At 33.4% G+C, this 22,251-nt stretch overlaps 3 protein-coding genes, 1 non-coding gene and 1 pseudogene across 12 annotated transcripts; 1 reads left to right on the plus strand and 4 right to left on the minus strand.

Moving 5' to 3' along the window:
- Positions 1-2,289: 2,289 nt before the first annotated feature.
- Positions 2,290-3,488, minus strand: LOC110631831 (guard cell S-type anion channel SLAC1-like; annotated as a pseudogene).
- Positions 3,489-3,564: 76 nt separating this feature from the next.
- LOC110631832 (blue copper protein 1b-like) lies at positions 3,565-4,560 on the plus strand. Its single transcript, XM_021779798.2, has 2 exons — positions 3,565-4,125; positions 4,217-4,560. The coding sequence occupies exons 1-2, from the start codon at positions 3,963-3,965 to the stop codon at positions 4,558-4,560; spliced, it is 507 nt and encodes a 168-aa protein (XP_021635490.2). The 5' UTR covers positions 3,565-3,962.
- Positions 4,561-5,549: 989 nt separating this feature from the next.
- LOC110631842 (probable sugar phosphate/phosphate translocator At1g12500) lies at positions 5,550-9,686 on the minus strand. Of its 8 annotated transcripts, none has more exons than XR_009144741.1 (3): positions 8,246-9,686; positions 7,589-7,696; positions 5,550-5,848 (listed from the first exon to the last, which is right to left on the minus strand). XR_009144741.1 is itself a non-coding variant. In XM_021779821.2 (2 exons), the coding sequence occupies exon 1, from the start codon at positions 9,650-9,652 to the stop codon at positions 8,294-8,296; it is 1,359 nt and encodes a 452-aa protein (XP_021635513.2). In that variant the 5' UTR covers positions 9,653-9,686; the 3' UTR covers positions 5,550-5,848; positions 8,246-8,293. The 8 variants fall into 8 exon arrangements, 2 of the variants coding, with proteins under 2 accessions (XP_021635513.2, XP_021635509.2); XR_002490574.2 differs by having other exon boundaries at positions 7,589-7,805; XR_009144740.1 differs by lacking the exon at positions 5,550-5,848 and adding an exon at positions 7,043-7,438.
- Positions 9,687-12,114: 2,428 nt separating this feature from the next.
- On the minus strand, positions 12,115-13,871 carry LOC110631803 (growth-regulating factor 10). Of its 2 annotated transcripts, none has more exons than XM_021779769.2 (4): positions 13,262-13,871; positions 12,838-13,155; positions 12,522-12,751; positions 12,115-12,352 (listed from the first exon to the last, which is right to left on the minus strand). In XM_021779769.2, the coding sequence occupies exons 1-4, from the start codon at positions 13,320-13,322 to the stop codon at positions 12,308-12,310; spliced, it is 654 nt and encodes a 217-aa protein (XP_021635461.1). In that variant the 5' UTR covers positions 13,323-13,871; the 3' UTR covers positions 12,115-12,307. The 2 variants fall into 2 exon arrangements, with proteins under 2 accessions (XP_021635461.1, XP_021635460.1); XM_021779768.2 differs by having other exon boundaries at positions 12,838-13,161; positions 13,262-13,868.
- A 2,264-nt stretch (positions 13,872-16,135) lies between these two features.
- Positions 16,136-16,209, minus strand: TRNAV-AAC (transfer RNA valine (anticodon AAC)). Its single transcript has one exon. It is a non-coding gene; the product is annotated as a tRNA-Val (tRNA).
- Positions 16,210-22,251: the final 6,042 nt, after the last annotated feature.

The raw sequence follows: 22,251 nt of genomic DNA on the forward strand, positions 1-22,251 counted from the left end.
AGTCTTCCTCATTCGCCCAACTACGTCAGTGATCAACAGTTAATTTGTAAGTAGATATTGATTTAACTTATAATTTCAATATTATTATATTTTCAAGGCATGCTCATACATCACATATAAATATATGTATGTATTTAAATACTAGGCATGCTCTATGTTGCATTTTCTTATTTGAAAATGGATGTGGATGTCGTCTTAGGGTAATTTGGAGTTGTGTGCGTGTGTTGGCGTGCGTGTGGCATGGTGTGATGGATATGGGTAGGATGGGCAAATCAGCTTGAGCTAGTCTCGCTTGGGGCTCGGTCCTTTTTGAGAAAGTCGGGGTGAGTACAGCTTTAAGTTGATCTCGCTGACCTCCACATTTAGTTTATTAAGCAAAAGTCTGGCTCGAGTTGATCTCGCTAGCAGGCCTTGGATTGAGAGAGCTGTATAGGGGATTGGTACTCATATGTTTATATCTGTTGTGATGTATTGGTATATGTGAGTACTTCAAATTATTCTTTGTACGGATGTTGCTTGAAACTGGTGAAATTACTGATCGGTGTTGCATTTCATCCTTAGGGATGCATTAGAATTAGATAGTTATCGAAATTGTTTTTAAAATCAATATCTTACTCTATGAGTTGAACGCTCACTCCTATTCACTCATTTTTCCAGGTTACAGGAGAGCTTATTTTTGTGTGTCTAACCTACTTCCTGTCTTGCAGGTCTACTAACTGTTATTCTCGTATTTTGTAATGTTAAATTTAAAGTCTAGATCTCCGCATATGTAGAACCATTTTATTTAGCTTGAGACTGTAAAATTAATTATTTTGGGGTTGTAAACTTACTAATCTATGAATGTGTAAATGTGTGGATGAATGGCTTGTTAAATGAAGGAGTTGGACTCCCATTTGATTTTATATTGATCTATGGATGATTGTAAGGGTGAGCTGAGCTCTCCAAATAGTTTTATTTTGAGATTACAGTTCGAATGAGTTGAGAACTCCCCGTTGGATGGTCCATGTTATGGCCGAATTCTATCTGGTTGATTTCTTAGAATTAGGCTCAAATATGGGTTGCATAGATGGGTTAGAGATTAGTTGGGCTTACTACGAGCTTTGGGAGTCTTATGCTAACCCAAGTCCTAGTGTCGGTCTGGCCTGTGGGATCGGGTCGTAACATCCATAGCCAACTCAATTCACAAATCACCAAGGACAACACCCTCTCATTCTATACTTGATCTGTGAAAAACAATCAGCCCAAAAGTACCTACAACAGACTTGACTAAGGGGAGGGTGGAAACTCAGCAATCAAACCAGAATCAGGAAGTTGCCTACCTGCCTAAAAGGGCAAGGGAAAAAAAAGAAAATTAAAGGGGAAAAACTCTCCTAACTTGATAGAGAATTCGCTCTCTAGAAATTCTAGAGAGACGCTACATGGAGAACTCAGTTGTTTATAGGGGTGAGCATTATTCGGTTCAAATCGAATAAATCGAACCGAACCGCCTTAATTCTGTAATTCGATTCGATTTTTAAGATAATTCGATTCGGTTCAGTTTTATATTATAAAAATTTCGGTTATTTCGGTTCGGTTTGGTTTTAAAGAAAAAAAATCAGTTAAACCAAACCAAACCGAATAGTTTTATTGATTTTTAAATTGATTTATTTTTATGGAGAATTTATGAATTATATGTAATTATATATATATATATTGTTTAATTTCATTGATTAATAGTTATTAGGTTCAAACCAAAGTCAAAATCAGACCAAATAACTTGAAAATCAAGTCCAAATTAAAAAATTAATCAAAACTAAAACCGATTAATTTAAACCGAACCAAACTGAAATAGAGCGGTTCGGTTCGTTTCGATTTTTCATTCATTTCGGTTCGGTTCGGTTTCTAAAATATGTAATTCGATTTTTATAATTTGATTTAGTTCGGTTCGATTTGAACTAAATGCTCACCCCTAGTTATTTATAAATGTGATAGAGGATAAATACCAAATATCATGATGTCAAACAAAATAATATAAAATTTCTTAAGTTTTCATAGCTATGCCATTAATGGATTCTCTACTCCTTTACATGCCAAATAACCTATTTTATGACTGCATCACTCCTGATTGCAAATTACAAGACATGCTATACTATACGGTGGAGTTAACTACGTCACTTGTTTACCGTGGGGTCATCATTCTCTCTGCCAAAATTATTGTACGCTTGGCTGTGCTTGTTAAGAGCCTGCCTAGTCCAACGCCTTGTATCAAAGGCTTTCTGCGCAAGTCTTTTGTTGTTATGGCAATGGCAAGATCATTGGGAAACGTCTGCCAAACAAAGGCGTGGAGAAGGGTGGACACGGACAGAACAGAAACCATTGTCGATGACATGAAAGAAAGCATAAGTGCGAGGACTTTACTTAGAACAGCAGGAACCTGCTCTGCATACTTGATGGTTGCAACTGATACTGTTGTCAAAGGGAAAGTGTAAGACCACCATGCCAGTGAGAACCTGTGAAGTTATTGGGTAGATAGTTGACCGTTATTACAGTTTGTAAATAAACCAAGCCGTCAATTACTCTCATTTATACAACTTCAGTTATTACTTAACTGAATTATTTCAGTACACTTCAGACTAGTCTCTTAACCAGGAACGTGAAGAACAAGGGAGGGATTGGTCTTACCTGAACCCTATGAAGAAGTTGATGCGAACAACCAGGGAAATATAGAGAAACAGTGCAATGAAATAGCAAGTCCTTGACAACCCTTCAAACTCACTCTAAATAGTTTCCCAGGCAATACTTGCAGCTGATAAGGCTGCAATGAACATAGAATACACAGGTTGTAGCTCCCTGGGCAATGCTTCGCTTGCTGGCAATCTCTCATGTAATGTCACAAACACCACAAGATAATGTGCAAAGCCAATTGCCCACAATAACATGGCCACTTCAAACCACCCCACCAGCATTTGAAGTAAATTAACGCTCAAATACGAGACAAGTATTTTCCTTATTAATATACCCAGACTTGGTCTAGCTCTGGTCCTCTAAGAGCAGCAAAGTATCTCCCAACAGGAACTCCTTCGTTAACAGAGTCATTAAGCCCATTAGAACAATCAAGTCCCTGAGACTCCATGTCTTGATCCTGTGTTTCGGGCATCAGAGAATTCTGCTTGCTGAGAGTCGTTTTGGTCTTGAAGCTGCTAAAATCTCCTTTCCTTGATTCTCCAATGTTAATCCCATTAACCGAATCAAATCCCCCAAATCCTTAGCCTTTGATTCTCTATTGAGAGCTGTAAAGCCTGTTTCTAGCGACAGTTGCCTGCTAAAACTCCGATGGGCCTCTTTGCCTCTCTAGCTTTAAGCTTTCTATTTAGACCCCTTCTGACTTTGTCTGTCATTCTTGTTTTTCCTTCTTCTTCCTCCGGCAATACTTCATGGATATCCAAGAAATGGGTCTCGAGAGAACTAGAAGTCGGTCTTGCTCCATTCTCCAGCTTAATTCTTCCAAAGGATCAAACCAAAAGAAACTAGCTTTTAATCTTTTGGTTACAGGATGTATAAATATAATTCATTCTTCCTTTTGCAAGCACATGGGAGTAAGGGACATCACAAGAAGTTCAAAAAGAAGATAGCAGCTTGCATTGGCTGTTTGTAGAAGAGGTGGAAACCCAAACTTTCTTGGGAAAAAGCAGGTATCTGTAGAGGGATTTCTCATGATGGAAGGAAAATTAAAAATTATAATGATAATAATTGTAATGCAATATTATCCTGAGCATTTCTATTGCGCCATTGGGCAGTGCCGCCTGTTGCCGGACCCATCTGCTATATTTGCTCGATTCACTTTGGTTTGAGCGATGACTCTAGTCTATAAATAGGCAGAGCAAAGAGCAAAGAACAATAGCAATTAAGTTATACAGAGCATCTCATCTAGAAAATCAATCTATAAGGAGAAAAGAAAGTTGCTTAATTTGTGAAAAATTGTAATGGCTTCTTGCAAGATATGCATCATCATTACCATTGCGGCTGTATTTCTTCCTTCAATTTTGGCTACAGAATTTGTTGTTGGTGATGAGACAGGATGGACTACCAACTTTGATTATCAAGCTTGGGCTCAGGGAAAGAAATTTCATGTTGGAGACAAGCTTGGTAAATTTAATAATAGTAATTAAATTAGCACTGCTTTCCATTTCTTTAAATTAATCACTCGCGCTGCTAATTAATTAACTTGTTTGTGCAGTTTTTAGGTATCCACCAGAAACACACAATGTGTTGAGAGTTAATGGAACTGGATTCCAACAATGCAAGGCGCCTACTGGCATAGAGGCCTTGACCAATGGAGAAGATACCATCCCACTCACATCTCCAGGCAGGAAATGGTACATCTGTGGTGTGCGCAACCATTGTGAATCTGGGAATATGAAAATCACCATAAATGTGTTGCCTGAGTTGGGATCTCCGACAGGTTCGCCTTCTCCCAGCCAAACCCCAATTTCAGCAGCAACAGGCAGCAGTGCTTTAACTGGATTTTGTGGGTGGATTATTGTTGCCATAACTGGAATTCGTGGAATGTTCATTGTTTAATCTAGCAACATTTATTAATGGTGTAAAAGAATAACTCTTTTATTGTTTGCATTCTTTTGAATTTTATACAAAATGATGTCATTTTATATACATGAAAAATACATTATAGCCATTAATTAGTGACACGTGATAATTTTTTTATGAATAAAAAATATAATATTATCATCTTTCATATTTTATGATATCTTAAATGGAATAGTGATGTCAGAATATTAACATTACTTTATAAAATTTTTTTTTTTTTTTGTCAAAGTAAAAAATTATTAGTTCTATGACATAATTTGATATTTATTATCTAATAATAATAATAAAAAAAAGGAAAATGACTAAAAAGTCTTGAGTTTTATAAAATTCAAAATTTTAGATGACTAAACAGGTGATTTCTATTTTACTTTTAATTTTTATATATATTTTTTTATTTAGTTTATGTTTATATCTTTGAAAAAAAACACCATAGCTCAATTAGACAATAAGAGAGAAACCTTTAATTAGAGCTGTTCATCAACTTTCCAAGACACATTAATGCTGGGCCGTCCAAGCCCAGACAAAGGAAAAAGCCCATAAAAATAAAACCCTAGAAATTTGAATGAAAAGGTCCATGCATTTTTTTCTTCTTATTTACTTAATATAAATAAAATGTAATTACTTCATTCGTTTAATAATTTTATAAACAAAATCTCTACGTGTCATTTATATTTTTCAAAATGGATGGGGTGATTGTGTAATTTTAGAGCATTTTAATGGCAAACAATAATTTCTAATAAAATGAAAAATAGATAAAATATATGAAATTTGTTTTACATGAGATTTATTTATATTTATACACAATTTATATATTAAAAATATTATATTAAAATGTTTTATGGAGTTATCTTTAAAATACTTTCATTTACGAAAATATCTTAAATTTTAGTTTTGATATAAGTATGATAAGGTAATTTTAAATGTGTGTATTTATAAAGGCATAATATTTATTGTTGAATGTGTAATAATTTATATGTATTATCATTTTTTTTAAGAAAATAAAATATTAATAAACTACTTTAAATTCTAATTATTGTCATATCCCCTTAGGAGTATGCAACTTTTATTGCCATAACAGTAACTTTATGATATCTATTGACACCAATTGGCAGGGATTCGAAGGGGGAAAAATCTGTTGTATGCACTGTAGGTTGTAGCAGGAGCACAGAGAAGTCACATATGGATACTCCAGCTTAAATGCGCTGAGACCCGTTCCCCAAAACAGTCCAATTGCACACCTCCATTATTCCCCAGAACAGTCTCCCTGTACATTTGGTAATCATATTAATATCCCATTATAAAAAATATTCCTTATTAAAATACAAAACAAATTAATCAGTGATATCATCTCACAACAAGAAAATAATTACAGATATTGTCAACTCATGATTCTAAGGCCATCATATCATGGGATTGAGTTCACCGACTATTTATTAAAGAGTTGATTATTCCCCCATTTTGATGCGGATTTCATGGTAAAAGTTAGTGAAATTGATTAAAACAGTATAAAATTCACTCAATTAAAGGTGTAGTATAATATCAACCATTTGACAGCAACTCCTACCTCATCAGAAAATGACTCATTCTAAGTATACATCCTCAATATCAGTAGGTTTAGATGTCCTCAATATTATTAGGTTGAGATACCAAGTGAATATCAGAACATGCTTGTCCAAGCTTGAAGAAAAGTTGCTCATTGAAAGTTGAAACAACTGAACCTCAAGCTTTAAGTCTTGAATTGACTCCACTCACCAGAGAATGACTACTACAGTTTAGCCAAGACTTTTAATCGTAACCTCTCAACTAACAAGAAAATATTAAGCTAAACCTGAGCAGGAAGCTGTAACAACCACCAATACTGAAGCAAGTCTAGCTTCTGATGTCCCACACATGATGATGCTTATGGTTCACTGCCCAGAAAGAAAGTTGCCAAAAAGGCACAACTACAAACCAATTACGTAGCAATATTTGGTTGTTGTGACAGGCTACAAGGTACCTTAACCAAAAGCAGGAGTCTTTGGCTTAAAATGACTCAGTGCCAAGTCACATTCATGTTAAAATTGGTCGCTTTCAATCTGCTAAAGTGACCATACATTCACCTGGTTCATTTTCCTTTAAAACATAATTGTCACTTGATCGGTCATGCAAACAATCACAGCTCTATTTGGACCCTAGCCATATAGGGAATCTTACAAGAGGACAAAACTACGAGAAATGTTCAATTTGGAGAGCTCAACTACTGTGAATACCCAGATGGAATGCTGTTATTATTCAGTCATATTCTTCCCTAAAACACAGAAATCAGAACAAAGTTCCATAGCAAATCCTACTGATGAACAAAAAATAATGGAAAGATACGGCGAGGCACATTGTTTGATCTTGAAGGCATTTGCCATGACAAACCATATGAAGCCCACTGCCCAAACTCAATGTACTGAACTCACCCACAAAGTTGAAGTAGATCAAACAGGAACAAGCTAAATCTAAAAATTAATTACAATTCAGAGTTTGATGTAACATGCCATCTTAACTTCTCATGTTCCATGGTGCATCAAATCAAAAGAATATTGACAGAGTCACAGACAAGAATTACAACACAAGCTTTTATACCAGCAGTGTAATTGTAAAATTTTTCAAGAAAAGCCTGGACACAATTACATACTCAAAATAAAGTCAGTCTCTCAGTTTCTCACACAAGGAATTCAGAATCTTACAAACATGCGATTATGAACAGTAATGCAAATAATTGAAAGCTATGTTCTTTTTCTCTAAAAGCGACCAAATGGATCATTAGTGACCAGCTTGCTTATCCAGTAATTTGCCAGCAAGCCTGAATGGGATGTCTAGCTTCAACCTATCAACATTGAGCATCTGTCTCATGTGTATGAAAATTCTGGATAAATCCAAAATGCCAAGGACAGCGGCAGTCCGGGTCACAAATAAATGCAAGAAATTGATTTATTTCATTCAATAATTAACACCATTCCTGATAATCATGAATTACCTCACAGAGATGCAGAGTCATATGAAATTCAGCTTCCTCATGCGATTCAACCAAGGACACCATAAGTTCATCTCTTCTCCTCCTTTTTGGATTAAAGAAGTTTATATCCTGGAATTGTGACCCAAAAATTGGATCAAGTAAAGCAGCCAAAATGGTTGCTGCTACTTTAGCTGAGGGCAGCAAGCAAGTGCCGAGAAAGAAAAAAAGAACAGAATACCTCCATAACCAGAAACGAACCAAAGAATCCCGAATTCAGGCCAAACATATGTGATACCAAAAAGAATGAATAAAGGCAAATGAAACAAAAGGTAATACCATTGATGAATGAAAAGAGAGAACTTTGTTCTCCCTCCAATAAAAACACTTGAAAATTCAATATCTGAATCAGTTCTTTGTGCGTTCCAGTTGCAGAAAATTCAATATATAAGGTTACACACAGGGAAAAGTTAGAGAGAATTTTATTCTCAATAACCACCCCCACAGTTACAATTCAAAGCCCAAAAAAGAGGAGGAAAAGAGCATAACCCTTTCCCTTTTGTTCCAGTGTCCTGTACAATCAATTTATCCAAATTCTCCTCTTTCCTTCCATTAAAAAATAGTCGAAATTGGACAATTAAAGCGAAAAGTAATAAAGAAAAAGAGAAGAAAGAGCCGCACCAGTGCTGCTTGTGGCAATCAAAATGAATCTTTTAGCTTTTTTATCTTTCAATGGGTTGTAACCTTGGATCTCTTCTTTGCCTCGCTGTAAAGCACCACGCCCATGATCGTAACTGCGAATCCTGCCATTCCCATCACAGTCACCGGATTCCTAAAGATCAAGACCGAAACAACAGCAGCCACCGCAGCCTTGGCATTGCCTAGCACTTGCAGAGTCAGGGCACTCGTGTGCTTGGTCACCAAAAAATTTGTCAAGTTCACCAAATAAGCCACTGTTGCATTCCCAATCAATAAGAACACGATAAACGGATCCCCTCTCGCTTTCTCCATTGTAATTGCTGCCACATTCCCCTCTATGTAAAGGGTAAATGGTAATAAAATCAAAGCAGCCATTGGTGCCATATAGAGCAACAAATTCATAGAGTGAAGCTTCTCAGCTTCTGAAGTTAATAAAATCCCTTGAACCACAGACTTCAAAGCACGCCCAGCAGTAGAACCAACACAAACCAAGAAGCCAAATAAATGAAACAGAGGCTCACTATTACTAGCCAACACAATCCCAAAAACCACAGGCATAAGCGCAAAATAAACCTCGGCAGATTCCTTCTTGCAAGTTATTATGAATGAAAAAATGGCAGTGAAAAATGGCGTAGTTGCTCCAATAGCTTGGTTAAACGACACCGGCAAGTACCTCAAAGAAGTATTACCACAAACCACAGAAAAACAGAAGATTGCGCTTAAAGCAAAGATCTTTAAGGACTGCCTCCTGGATAAAATATGCTGCAACGGCACAATTTCAAGAAACTTTATAGCCACATAGCTATAACAAGTGCAAGAAATCATGTGCAGCATTGTTAGGAATATTGGATAGCGGTAGCCATAGAAGCTGAGTAGGTACTTGTTGAGGAGCAGAACAGCAATGTTGGAGAAGTACCATGAAGCAATGATCATGGCCGTTAAAATGTTGGGAGAGAAATACGATCCGGCGGTAGAGTAAGCATTATTCCGCACATCACCAGGTGGGGTCGCTGGAATATCAAGAACTTGGTCAGTGGTGGTAGCCACGGTGGTGGAGTTGGCATCCAGCCTGGGGTTGCTCATTCTCCTCGTCGTCCATGTCTGTGCCTCCACCATCTCCGGAAAAAGGGGCAAAATCGGTAATAGGAAAAAAAAAAAAACTCCTCTCTCTGTGTTTCTGTAGAGAGACAAAGAGCCAGCAAGAGCGCGTCTGTATTTTGTGTTTAGATCTGAGAGGAATGGGGATGATGATATTTTTTGTGTTGCAAAGGGATGGGGCGTATATGGATCTGAATGGAGGGTGTAGATGCAGATTTGGTGTGGGAAAAAGATATTGGCCGTTGGATTAGAGAGAGAGAGAGAGAGCATGGAAGGAGAATAAAACATCATTTGAGTGAGTCAGAGTGTCGGTAATGGCTACTTTTTTATTTTTGTGTAATAGAGGGATGACTTAACCTGACTAGATTTTACCGTGTTTTTATTACCGCGTCGTTTTGTGTCAGAACTCAGAACGGCTAAGACAACATTCGAAGGTTTTTGACCTTTTACACGCGTCTGACGCTCTTTACCGTTCGGGGCCAATTATCAATCAAAATATAATTTATTCGAGAAAATAAAAAGAAAGTATTTTTTTTATTTTTCATAATTTATTCGTAAAACAAAAATTCATAAAAAAATAGTTTTTAAAGTGAATTTTTGAAAAGTGAGGGTTTAAATTTAAATATTTAATTTTAATTAAATATGATTTATGTGTTGAGAAACTTGCTCATTCATATACTTAAATGATTTAATGGTTTAATATATTTATTTAATATTTTAATTAAGTTGATAAGTGTCCCTTAAGCCGTGAACTTTTATTTTCCATTATACTTTATTTTATTGATTCATTTTTTGCTGTTATGTCTTCACTCTCAACTACCATCATTCCTCCACACAAAATCACAATTGCATTAAAATAAGTATATAACAAGTTTAATAAATAATTACTTGGTAACTATTTTAGGCAAGTTAATTATTTGATCCAATGATATGACACACTACAATGCATATCTAATAACACAATCAAAAGAAAAACAACATTCTCAATTTAGTAACACACCAAAAACTTAAATTTTAATGAAATCACCAACTTTAGGTGTCATGTGACAAGTCCACACCACTTTATTTTTTATTTATTAATTAATTTATTATATTTCACGGCCAACCTAACAATTTAACATTTCCATTGATTTAGCAACTTCCCACTTCAAACACGACCATTATACATAAATAAATAGGGGAAATCTTGCCTTCAACTTTTCATTATGCAATCCAAGTTGCTAATAGACACTTTGGTCATTGCTCATCTTTAAAATAAGACTGCCTAATTGATCGTCAAAATCATATCATTCACTTGATAGGCATTAAATTTGAATCATTAATAGGGGTGAGCATTTGGTTCAAATCGAATTGAACCGAATTAAATTATGAAAACTAAATTATATATTTTAGAAACCGAATTGAAATTGATGAAAAATTGAATCGAACTGAACCGTTTTATTCTGGTTTGATTCAGTTCAAACCGATCGATTTTGATTTTTGATTGATTTTTTAATTTAAACTTGATTTTTAAGTTATTTGGCCTAATTTTAATTTTGGTTTGAACATAATAACCATTAATCAATGAAATTAAACAATTTATATATATATAATTAAATATAATTTATAAATTTCCCATAAAAATATATCAATTCAAAAATCAATTCGATTTGATTTGATTTGATTTAAATATATAAATTACTATTCAATTCAATTTAATCGATTTTTTTCTCTGCAAAACCGAACCGAACCGAACTGAACCGAAATAATTGAAATTTTTATAATATAAAACTGAACCAAATAGATTAAATTTAAAATCAAACCGATTAAATCGAATTAATTCAATTCAATTTTTCTTTGAACCGAAATCTGCCTACCCCTAGTCATTAATCTCTCAATCATTAAAAAAAAAAAAAATCCCTCAAGATTAGAGCAAAAGAGAAGACTACACAAAAAGCAAGCGAAAGCAGAAAAGGGGAAAATGGGTCAGGATCTCACATGTGGGTAGTTGTCCATCAGTGGCCCTCCTTTGGGCCCAAAGGGTCCATTTATATATTCTCTTTTGTATCTCCTTTATTTATTTTCTTCCCATCAAATTTTTTTTTTTTTTACTTTTTTTAATTTTATGTTGCAAATTTTTAGTTGGATTTGGAATGTGTGAATGGATTGGGGAGGAACTGTCCCTACCAGATGGTATTGATTAGTATACAAATATAAAACTTTATTATCCAAAAAGAAAAAAAAAAGAATTGTTATGTCAATTGGGCTCACTTCAGCCCACAAACGAACAGTCATGGGCCCATCTATGCAAAGGTTCCTCGTGCTTCCTTGGTGTAAATGACCCAAAAAGCCATTTTATTAACCCCCTCGCAAGGGACACGGCCAAATCCATTGCCCCAAAGGCGTGATGATAAATATATTTTAATTACTTAATATATGTATGATAGTTGATACAATAATTACGATTGAATGATTTTTTAACGAAATTTAATTGTTAATTTTTTAGATTTGAATTTATTAAGACTTTTAATTTTAATAACGACTCCAATATTATTACGTTAACTTGTAATCTTTAATTCAACAAGTCGAGAAAAAATATGAGAAAAATGATTATTTTATCACAATTAAGAGAAATTATTAGGTACATTCAGTGCACATATATTATCTCTCATAATTATGTGGGATTCACTCTCTATATTATAGAAAGCATACATTTTTCTACGAGAGAAAAAATACTATTTTATAATGCTCCTAATGTATCTAATAATTAAAAATGATGCAATTAAAATGCAAATCCTATTCCATAAGATATGCTGCTACAAAACCCAAAATTAATCAATTCGCTAGGAACAAGGTCTAGCAGAGATACAAACATGTCCTGTTTGGAAAGGCAAAATTAAACAACGCTGGAGCCCACGAAATTTCTGACAATGCTATCACCAACAACAACCTTTCTCCTGTTTGAAACTACGGCCTCAATCCAACTTCTCCATTTGATGGATCATTTGAGAACTATATATAAATAAATATCCAAGAAAATGATTAGAATTATATTTCATATTGTTTGATGTTTGATGCTGTCGGCATTGAATAATTATGACTGGTTTTTTAATTAATAATTTTCACGATCACTATTTGAATGGCATAGAGGAGAGAAACTACTGGTAGCAGTTCAACTTACTGGAAGTGAAATGGAGAGGTTGGTGCTAGCACTATTGTTTTGAGAAGCAGCTTCCACAAGCTTTCTTGAACGCTGGCGCCCTCTATGCATGTGCCTTTCACAGTACTTCTGATCTGGAAGAGCCTCTTTGCTACACCTCCATTTCTTCCCATCTGTTCTTCTACATCTCCCTGGCTCCGGGTCCATCCCATTTTTATATTCCAAATGCAATGGGATGCTATACCCCATGACTGTAGACACCCCATAAAAGAAATCGAAATCAAATTACACCTTAAGAACCACTTGCTTGAAGATTTAATATTTTGGGGGCACTTACAGGTAGGGTAGAGTTGGTACAAGCTTGAATTGAAACCGCTGAGGGAGCTAGAAACACTCTTCCATATTGGGAGAACAAGATGGTAGGGGACTGGGAATCCAGATTCAATGTACTTGTAGATAAGAGATTGGAGCTGTAGCTCTTGAAGTTGCAGAATGGTGAAGCCGTAAGATAAGGTGCAGCCAGGGATTGGTATTGGTCTACGATCAGTCGAGCCACCACGTCCAAGCGCAAGTCCTAGCCCAATTGGAGGTGACCCTGCAGAACCCCCGCTGGACCCATGTCTCTCCATGTTCAAACAACTTGTCTGTCCAATACCTAAAACTTAAACAGAACAGAAAGAATTTTAAATATGAATGGCGTTAGACTTGTTTAAAGAAAAGGGGAAGAAGTGAAACTAGATAACGTGAGAGTGAGATAGTGCTAGAATAATCAGCAAGACAGGCAATCTTTGAAGGTTGGGTTTGGGACTCCATTTCGAGCATACGCGCATGAAAAAGGGTCAAAAAGAGCACAGGAGAACAGACTGAGTCACATTGAGTAAAAAAGAATACCAATCAAAGACTGAACTTGTGTTTCTCTGTTAGCTGCAGCTACTGTAGATCTCAAGTCAGAAATCAGAAGCTCGATTAACAGTAAAAAAGAGAAAAATGTCAAAAAGCGGTGATAGCCTTAGGGGTTTCTATCTAGTATTTAATTTTACAGCCATAAAAATGACATTTAGAACACCAAGGCATCAAATACTGCCATAGGTATAAATTGTCTTACATGCCCACCAATTCAAGACATAGTTGTAAAGTGAGACTGCAACCCTTCTGACATCTCAGACCTTTGTGCAGGTGTTGACAGAAACACACACGCGATGTCAGGCAAGTAGGACCTATTGTTTATAGTCTGATGACAAATAGGCCTTTGTTGTTTTCTTCTTCAATAACAATTTTCATCCACAGTGCGTAAAGCACACTTTCACATCGTGGGGGATGGCTACTTGCCGCTTGACATTCCTGCTGTCGGTCTTGAGTTTTGGTCCGCGTGGAAGGTGGGAAATGTAGAAGGAAACTTGGCAAGGAAAGTGAGAAGAAGAAGAAGAAAAGCAACTGGTGAAATAAATAGGTGCATGAACCAGGAAGAGAGCATAGTCAAGATTTTGGCCATGTGTAATTGGTAACCGTACACTAGAAGACATCCATTCTGGCAAGGACGCCAACTATGCTTATTCATATCTTCTTCGTTCTCTTGCTATTATCAGTATTTTTATTATCCAGACTCTTCCCCTATGAATCTAAGACTAGCAAACAAATATTTAAATAAATAAATTAAAATATTTAATAATTTTAAAAAAATAAAATTAATAATTAATTATTTACTAATATTATATCTATCAATTACAATTTATATCTATTTTATTTTTAAAATTATTTTTTATAAATAAATAACTTATTTAATTTTATTTTTTATTTAAATTATATTACACTTTTTCTTGAAGCTCGAAAATCAATATTATTAATATTATTTACTTATATCTTTTCTTCATTTACAATCTTAATAACTTAATTATCAAATTACATTTTATTAAAATATTTTATATTAATAACATAAAATATAAAATATTTATTTATTATGTAAAAATATTTAAAAAAAACTTAAAATTATAAAATTTTTTTTCTTTATCAAAAATAAAATAAATAATATGATATAATAAATTAATAATTATATTTTTATTTTAACATTACAATTAAATGATATAATATATTAAATTAATAATTATATATTTATTTTAATAATAAAATAATATAATATAATATAATAAATTTATAATTTTATATTTATTTAATAATAAAATAAATTATATGATATATACCTTATTAGTCATTTTACATATCAATAGCTAAATATAATTTTACTAAGCACTTAATATAAATCAGCCGTTATAGCTATCACCTATCAATTATTAGCAAAAAATAATAGCTATCAGTTGCATCCAAAACCAAACAGTTTTAAACATACAAATTTCATATATTTATATTTTAAATATATTTTATTAACTTCTTATATGTTGAGGTGGAGAGGACAAAGTGTGAACTATTATTAGCTCTAAAAAATTTATAAAATTGTCAATAAATAATTAAATTAGTGGCTTTAAGCTAATTTTTAAACAAATTTTACTTATAAGGTCAATAATTTAGAAAAACTTTATCTAAATATTGTTCTCAGTTTGAGCGGGATTAATTCGCCCGTATGCGTGGGGGAGATACCGGTGGCTAATAAAAAAAATCCATAAAATTCATTGCATTATTAATTGTGTGTAAATCTATTATGTTGAGTCAAAATTCAACTTCATATTAAATCCTGATTCATTTTTATTTATGATAAAATTTCATTATGAAAATAATATCATATAATAATGAAAATAGTTAATCTTCTTTTATAGTAGCATATACAGTTTTTCTAGTAAATGCACCCACCAAAACCTTGTGTGCATTCTGTGATTCTGACCAAACAATTTGGCCTGCTCCTAAATTTAGGGACGAGGCTCCAAGATTCCGACCAACATGAATGTGGAATTTTACACTGACTGGATGACAGAGGATCCGAATTTATGGAAAGATCCAGGTGTTTTTAGACCGGAGAGATTATTAAAAGGAGATGACAATTAACAGCGGTTCTTGGAAGGGCGTTGTCCTGACAGCAACTAAGGACACGGCGAAGATGTTGCCATTCAGGACAGGGAATAGAACTTGCCGGGCTTGCTCTGGATATGAATACATTTAAACCTAATGCTTGCTGGGGCCCAAGATGGTTCAACTCAAGTGATGACCCACCTGAGCCCACAGAGGCTTTTGCTTTTATTATCAATTTTGATAATTTGATTCGATTCAATTTAATTTGAATCGAATGTTCAGTCTTAATAATCAATAATTGTGTAAATAGGTAGAGACTCAAATCTATAAGAAGATCCAAACTATAAAAGTAAAAACATATTGCCTTCCCTTTTGTATCGATATATCTCACAAATTCTCAATATAAAAAAAGTTAGAAGATTTTATACAAACTCTTGAATTGAAGAGCAAGAAGATGTTTTTTTGTTTTGAATGTGAAATTTTTGACCGAAGCAAAAGTGGAATTTTCTTTTCTATGAAGAGATCAATTAGCCACAAGTTGTGATTACATTACACAGTAGAAATAGGGCTTCTCTTTTGTAATTTTCATCATAATAATACAAATTATTCTTTAAAAAATAAATTAAATGGTCCATTAAAAATGAAATTAAACAGAGAGCTTTTAAATGACAAAAAAATGGCGTCGCCCGGACTCGAACCGGAGACCTTCAGTGTGTTAGACTGACGTGATAACCAACTACACCACGACACCAGCTTTGCTTGCTGTTTTCTTGAAGCAATATAAATATGCTCACCAATCCTGGCGTGCATCCCCCAACCCATTGTATTGACAAATAAATAATCCTTGGGTGGTTGATTCTGCAGTAACAAACACAAAATGCTAAACATTTTTAATTCAACAAATTCAAGAGTAGATGATATTCAAAAAAAAAAAAAAAACCCATTGGATATTTCTGTTTAACTTTCAAATAATTAATTAAAAATTAATTTTGATTTTTTAATTATAATTTTTTTTTAAATTATTTTTTTAACAACATATAAAATAATATTTTTAATAATATATTAAAATCTTAATCGTGAAAGGAAATTTATCGTGTGCTTAGGCATGTGTACCATCAAATTTATGTAAGTATACAAGGTATTATTTTTTTAATTCATCAGAATTTATCATTTTTATGCTTTTAAATGTTTTTTTCGCCTGTTTTTTTATAAGGGATCTTCTTATTTTTCTTATTGAATTTACAAAGAATTTTTTTTTAACTTTATGTTTGGATGCCTACCTCTAAAATAAGATATTTGGATTTAAATTTAATATAAATTACTGATAAATTATAGATTTCAAATATCACCATTTTTACTAATTAATAAGTTTTTAAAGTGAATTTGAAATAATATAAATCATTTCAAATTACACTTAAATAAGATGATCTCCATATTCATGAGTCTAATATATATTCATATTTCTAGCATTGGATAAATAACAAGCTTCTTATAGCGAGCCAATGCATATTTAAGGATTGAAACTTTATAATTTTTTTTAATTGAATTGGTGATGATTTTGATGCTTTATTTTGATTTTTATTTCTGTTTGTTTCAACAACTTTTTCATATTTTTCTGTGCTTTTGTGCTCTGTATTTCTTCTAAATTTTTTTAATTAACATTTCAAGTCTTAAATTTGATTTTGTAATATCAATATTATTGGGGTATAGAATGACTTGTTTTATTAAATTTTTCCCTGGATAATTAATAAGAGAAATCTGATTAATACATATACAAAAAGAGAGATGAACCTCTATTTTTAACAACCACCTTCAAATTTATTTTTCTGTTGGTCTTAAATTGATGAAGCATTCGATATGAATGCTAATAGTTTATGAAAACGTAATTATTATGAGAATACTTAAGATGCACAATTTTCTCATCATAAAATATCAAAGCCTCTATTTTAATTAATAGAGCTATTTAATTGATTAGTGATATAATTTCTATCGATTAAAATTCACATTAATTATTGAATTAATTGATAGGAATAATGGACTTTTTCATCGGTTTTCTCCTTGCTTAAGCTTTTAATTTTATTGCAAGGGGAAATAAAAACAACTCCAGGCAAGCTTCCCCCTGGCCCAACACCTTTGCCCATTATAAGGAAGCGTCTTTGATTTAGGTTGGCTGTTCTAATTTGGCTTCGAAATTCAAACTTAGGCTGTATCAATATTGTTGGTTACGTTTTCGATTGCTGATAGACTGAGCCTTTTAAACGTTTTACTTTTATTGCTCAAACCCTTTAAACGTTTTTAATTAATGGACACAGTACGCAGAGAAAACATAACTCACAAATTGAGATACTCTTCCATTTGGGAGATAAATCAAAAAGCAGAGAGCCAAACCAAAACATTTACAATAATGGCGTCGCCAACCGGAGACCTTCAGTGTGTTAGACTGACGTGATAACCAACTACACCACGACACCAACTTTGCTTCTCATCTTCCTAGTTTTTAGAAATCATTTGTTAAAGCAGTTCTAAAAAGTCACTACAATGCTGGGTAGGCTGAGGATTTCATTCACCAACCCCGTTAAATTAATAAATAAATAATCCTCGGTAGTTGATTCTTGATGCATTTTATTGGAGGCCTTCGTTCAGCAATCAAACATTACTTAAAAATTCTCACATAATTTCTATTCTTGACCTAATTTTTATTAGCATACAATAAAGTAAAATTCGGCCTTGGATGTGAGTGTTTTGCAGATGTTTGTGATTATCTTTATGCGGACCAATAGGGTGTCTCGGCCTCGGTGTTGAGTTCTTTTCTGGGTGCCCTAAAAAAACAAAGTGAATTTCGGGGGGAAAAGAAATAGCTTGCCCATAAATTGAAATTTCACTGTGCTCAACATGGGATATTGGTGTGGGTGCATTGAACACGGGGGCTCCTTCAGTGCATTGAACGTGGCTTTGGGTCTCACGTGAACAGGATGGCCACGGGTTAATTAAATTTTTGTGAATATTCATCTATCAAATTTTATAATAATAAATTTAAATAATGTATAATTAGATTCAGAATGAGATTGAATTTAAAAATTAATTTTTGTGATGAATTTAATTGAATTTAGATTTTACATGTTTAATATATATTATTGAAGTTTGTTATTATAATTAAATATAAAATATATATTTTTTATAATAATATTTATAAATTTTATATTTTTATTTTAAATAAAATAAAATTTAAATATTTATGAAATTATTAAATTTTAAAATATAAATTATTAATAAAAAATGTTTTTATATAAATTATTAATTAAAAAATATAAAATTAAATGAATTTAAATATTTTTCAAATAATAATAATCAAATTTGATATGAATATAATATTAATTAAATTTAAATTTAGATGTAATAATTTTTAATCACAATAATATTAACAATAATGTTAGTAATAATATGAATTTCTGCACGTTAAAAAAGTACTTGAGAAAGCTTCTTGTTGTTATGATTAATTTCAAACCGAATTGATCGGTAAAATTGATAAACTAAATTTTAAATTGATTTAAATTTATCCATAATTAAATAAATTTGATGAATATATATTTTTTTTCAATTTTTATATAAATTTATTTTTATTTTATTTTCAAAATAAATAAACAACTAATTATTTCCTATATTACACAAATTAATAACTATTTTAAATCTTAATGTTTAAATAATTTATCAAAATAAATATATTTTATCGTAATTTTTCATTATTTAATATTTTTTATATAAAATGACTTAACAAATATTAAAACATTAATTAAAAAAAAATCTCCCATTTACAGTATAATACACCACTAATATCACGATTAAATTTTTTCAATTTATTATCTTGAGTTATTGGATAGTGTAACAACAAAAAAAAAAAAAAAGATTTGACATTGGCGTGTGACAGTGAATTTCCACTGTCACTGCCATCATTTTATAAAAAAAAAAAAAAAGAAGAAAGTTAAAAAACGGGAGGAGGAATCCTCCCCATTTCCTCTTCTCTCCTCTCATTCTCTCTTTTCTTCTTCTTTCTTTTTTCGGTGACCGGCCGGCGACCCTCCGGTGACGGCCAAAACCACCAGAAACGGCGGCAAAAGAGGGAGAAGAGAGAGAAAACGCGCGCACAGTGGGCAGCGGCTTTTCGACGCGATTCCGGCTTCATTCGAAGTCCGATCGAGGCGATTCAGGTGGCGTTGGAAAGCTTGTTCCGAGACCTTTCTTTTGATACCAATTTTGCAACAAATGGAGGTCGGATGAGTGAGATATGGAAGAGAGAAGTTTCGGATTTTTCAAGCTTTTTGTCAGATCTACGACGATCCGACCGTTGGATCGACGATCCGAGACCACCTATGGACTGAGGAAGAGGAGAGGAACATGGTGGTATGATCAGATCCGGCAAATGTCACCGGCGACCGGCGGCCGGCCACCGTGCGCGGTGGTTCCGGCGGTGGCTCCGGTGGGCTATGGAGATGATTCAACTTCCAGAGGCTTCCTCATAAATTTTTGAGACACAGATAAACTTCGGGTAAGACTATTTTTATTATTTCTCTGTTTGTGGGGCATAAATACAGTGTTTCTTAAACAGGAAAAATTGGAGAAAAATTCTAAGAAAAATATATGATGAAAGTAAAATTATTTGGAGATATTTTATGGTGTTTGTTAAATTTTTGGGTGATTGTAGAATATTTTTGAAAAATATAGATAGGTTTTAGTTAGATTTTTAGCATGTGGGCATATAAGATTATTTGAAATTAAGATATTTAAATTTTATATAATTGGTTGAAGCTTGAGGGTGGAGGTTTAAATATGTGAATATTGAATTGGGTTGAATTAAGAATATGTTAGCTGTTGGAAACTTATGGAATTGAGTAAAATTCTTGAATAAAATATTCATGGGTGACTAGAAAATTACAATTCATTTTGCAATAGCCTTATAATATTATTAAGGACCGCGGGGCAAAATTTTAGAATTTTTAGAGCATGTTTGAGTGGATTTTTGCAAAATGTCGATTATAGGGACTAAAACGTAATTTTTAAGATTTTGAGTATTATCTGATTTGGAGGGCCTAGGAGGGGCCGTGTGGTATTGATGAGATGTGATTGTGGAAATTAAGAATCTAGAAGTGCTATTTGAGCCTTTTTGCAGGTTGGGTAGGTCCCAGGTATAGGGGAAACTCTGCCGGATTTTCAGTATGAATTAGGCTGTCTATTGCCTCTTTAGAGTTTTATCTTAACTTAGTACTAATAAATTTATAATTTAATTATTAGGTGATCGAGGTCAGCTATTTTTCTGCATCCAGCAGCCACAATAGTCATCGGTGTACTGTGAGTAAAATATTAATTTTAATTGTAATTTCGATATTATTATATGTTCAAGCATGCTCATGCATAACTTATATGCATATATTTATGTAGTTAAACTCTAGGCACAATTTATGTTGCATTCATAACTGTTAAAGTGCCATGGTTGTTGTTGTGGTAATTTGGAGCAGTGTGCGTGCGTTGGCGTGCGTGTGATGTGGTGTGGACTATGGATAGGACGGGTAGTCACGGCTTGAGATCTTCACTGGGACCCGATCCTTCGGGGATAGTCACGGCTTGAGTTCTTCGCTGGGACCCTGATTTGGTTTATTAAGCGAAAGTCCGGCTTGAGTTCTTCGCTGGCACCAGGTTGGATTTAAGAGAGCTGTATAGGGGATCAGCTCCCATATATTATGATTGATATTACTGGGTGTGTGAGTGCTCCAAATTACCTTTTTATTGTTATGATGTGTGTCGCAAGGGATTTTGCGGTCGCCTGGACGATCACTCACCGAAGTGGGAAAGAGTGAGGAGTCGCCACCTTAGTTTTAAGGGAAACTAAAGAAAACCATTTATGAAAATAAATTGAAATGAAACCACTTCAAGGCAGAGATTCTAGGTTCGGGGTCCGTAAACGGGTGGGGAAGGTGTTAGGCACCCCACCTCGTCCCTTAATAAGGGTAAGTAGATTTAATTTTGCATTAGTTAAGAGCGCTTGAATGGACATGTTGATCCTTTTGGCTAAAGGAGCATTTGATTTTTCACTAAATTTGGATCACCCAGATACATAAGTAAATGAGACAACCTTAGTGAATTGACGTCGCGAATCATTTTTGGTTTTGGGATTATCTTGCGTACAGGTTAAGATTTGGTGTGAGAATCGGATAAGAACTCTCCTCCGATGTCTCTTGGGGTATTTAAAATTTAGGATTGAGAATCGGATAAGAACTCTCCTCCGATCTCTTTTAAGCATTCATTAAAATTTTAGCTCAGGAACCGGATAAGAATTTTCCTCCAATTTCTATTTAATGTTTATTAAAATTTTGAGTTGAGACTGGATAAGAACTCTCCTCTGATCTCTATTTAATATTTATTTTGAGTTGAGACCGGATAAGAACTCTCTTCCGATCTCTATTAAGTATTTATTTTAAATTTTGAGTTGAGACCGGATAAGAACTCTCTTCCGATCTCTATTAAGTATTTATTTAAAATTTTGATTTGAGACAGGATAAGAACTCTCCTTCGATCTCTATTAAGTATTTATTTAAAATTTTGATTTGAGACCGGATAAGAACTCTCCTCCGATCTCTATTTAATTAAAGTTTTGAGTTGAGAATCGGATAAGAACCCTTTTCCGATCTCTTTTTAAATTAACAGGAACCTTAATGGGATCTTTCCGATCTCCCAAATTTTAATTTCAGCTACATGTCATAAGGTCCTAAAGTTAAAGATTCTGACGTTCTAAGGTGTTAGG

This window comes from Hevea brasiliensis, chromosome 16 (genome assembly GCF_030052815.1).
Source record: "Hevea brasiliensis isolate MT/VB/25A 57/8 chromosome 16, ASM3005281v1, whole genome shotgun sequence".
Lineage (NCBI taxonomy): Eukaryota > Viridiplantae > Streptophyta > Magnoliopsida > Malpighiales > Euphorbiaceae > Hevea > Hevea brasiliensis.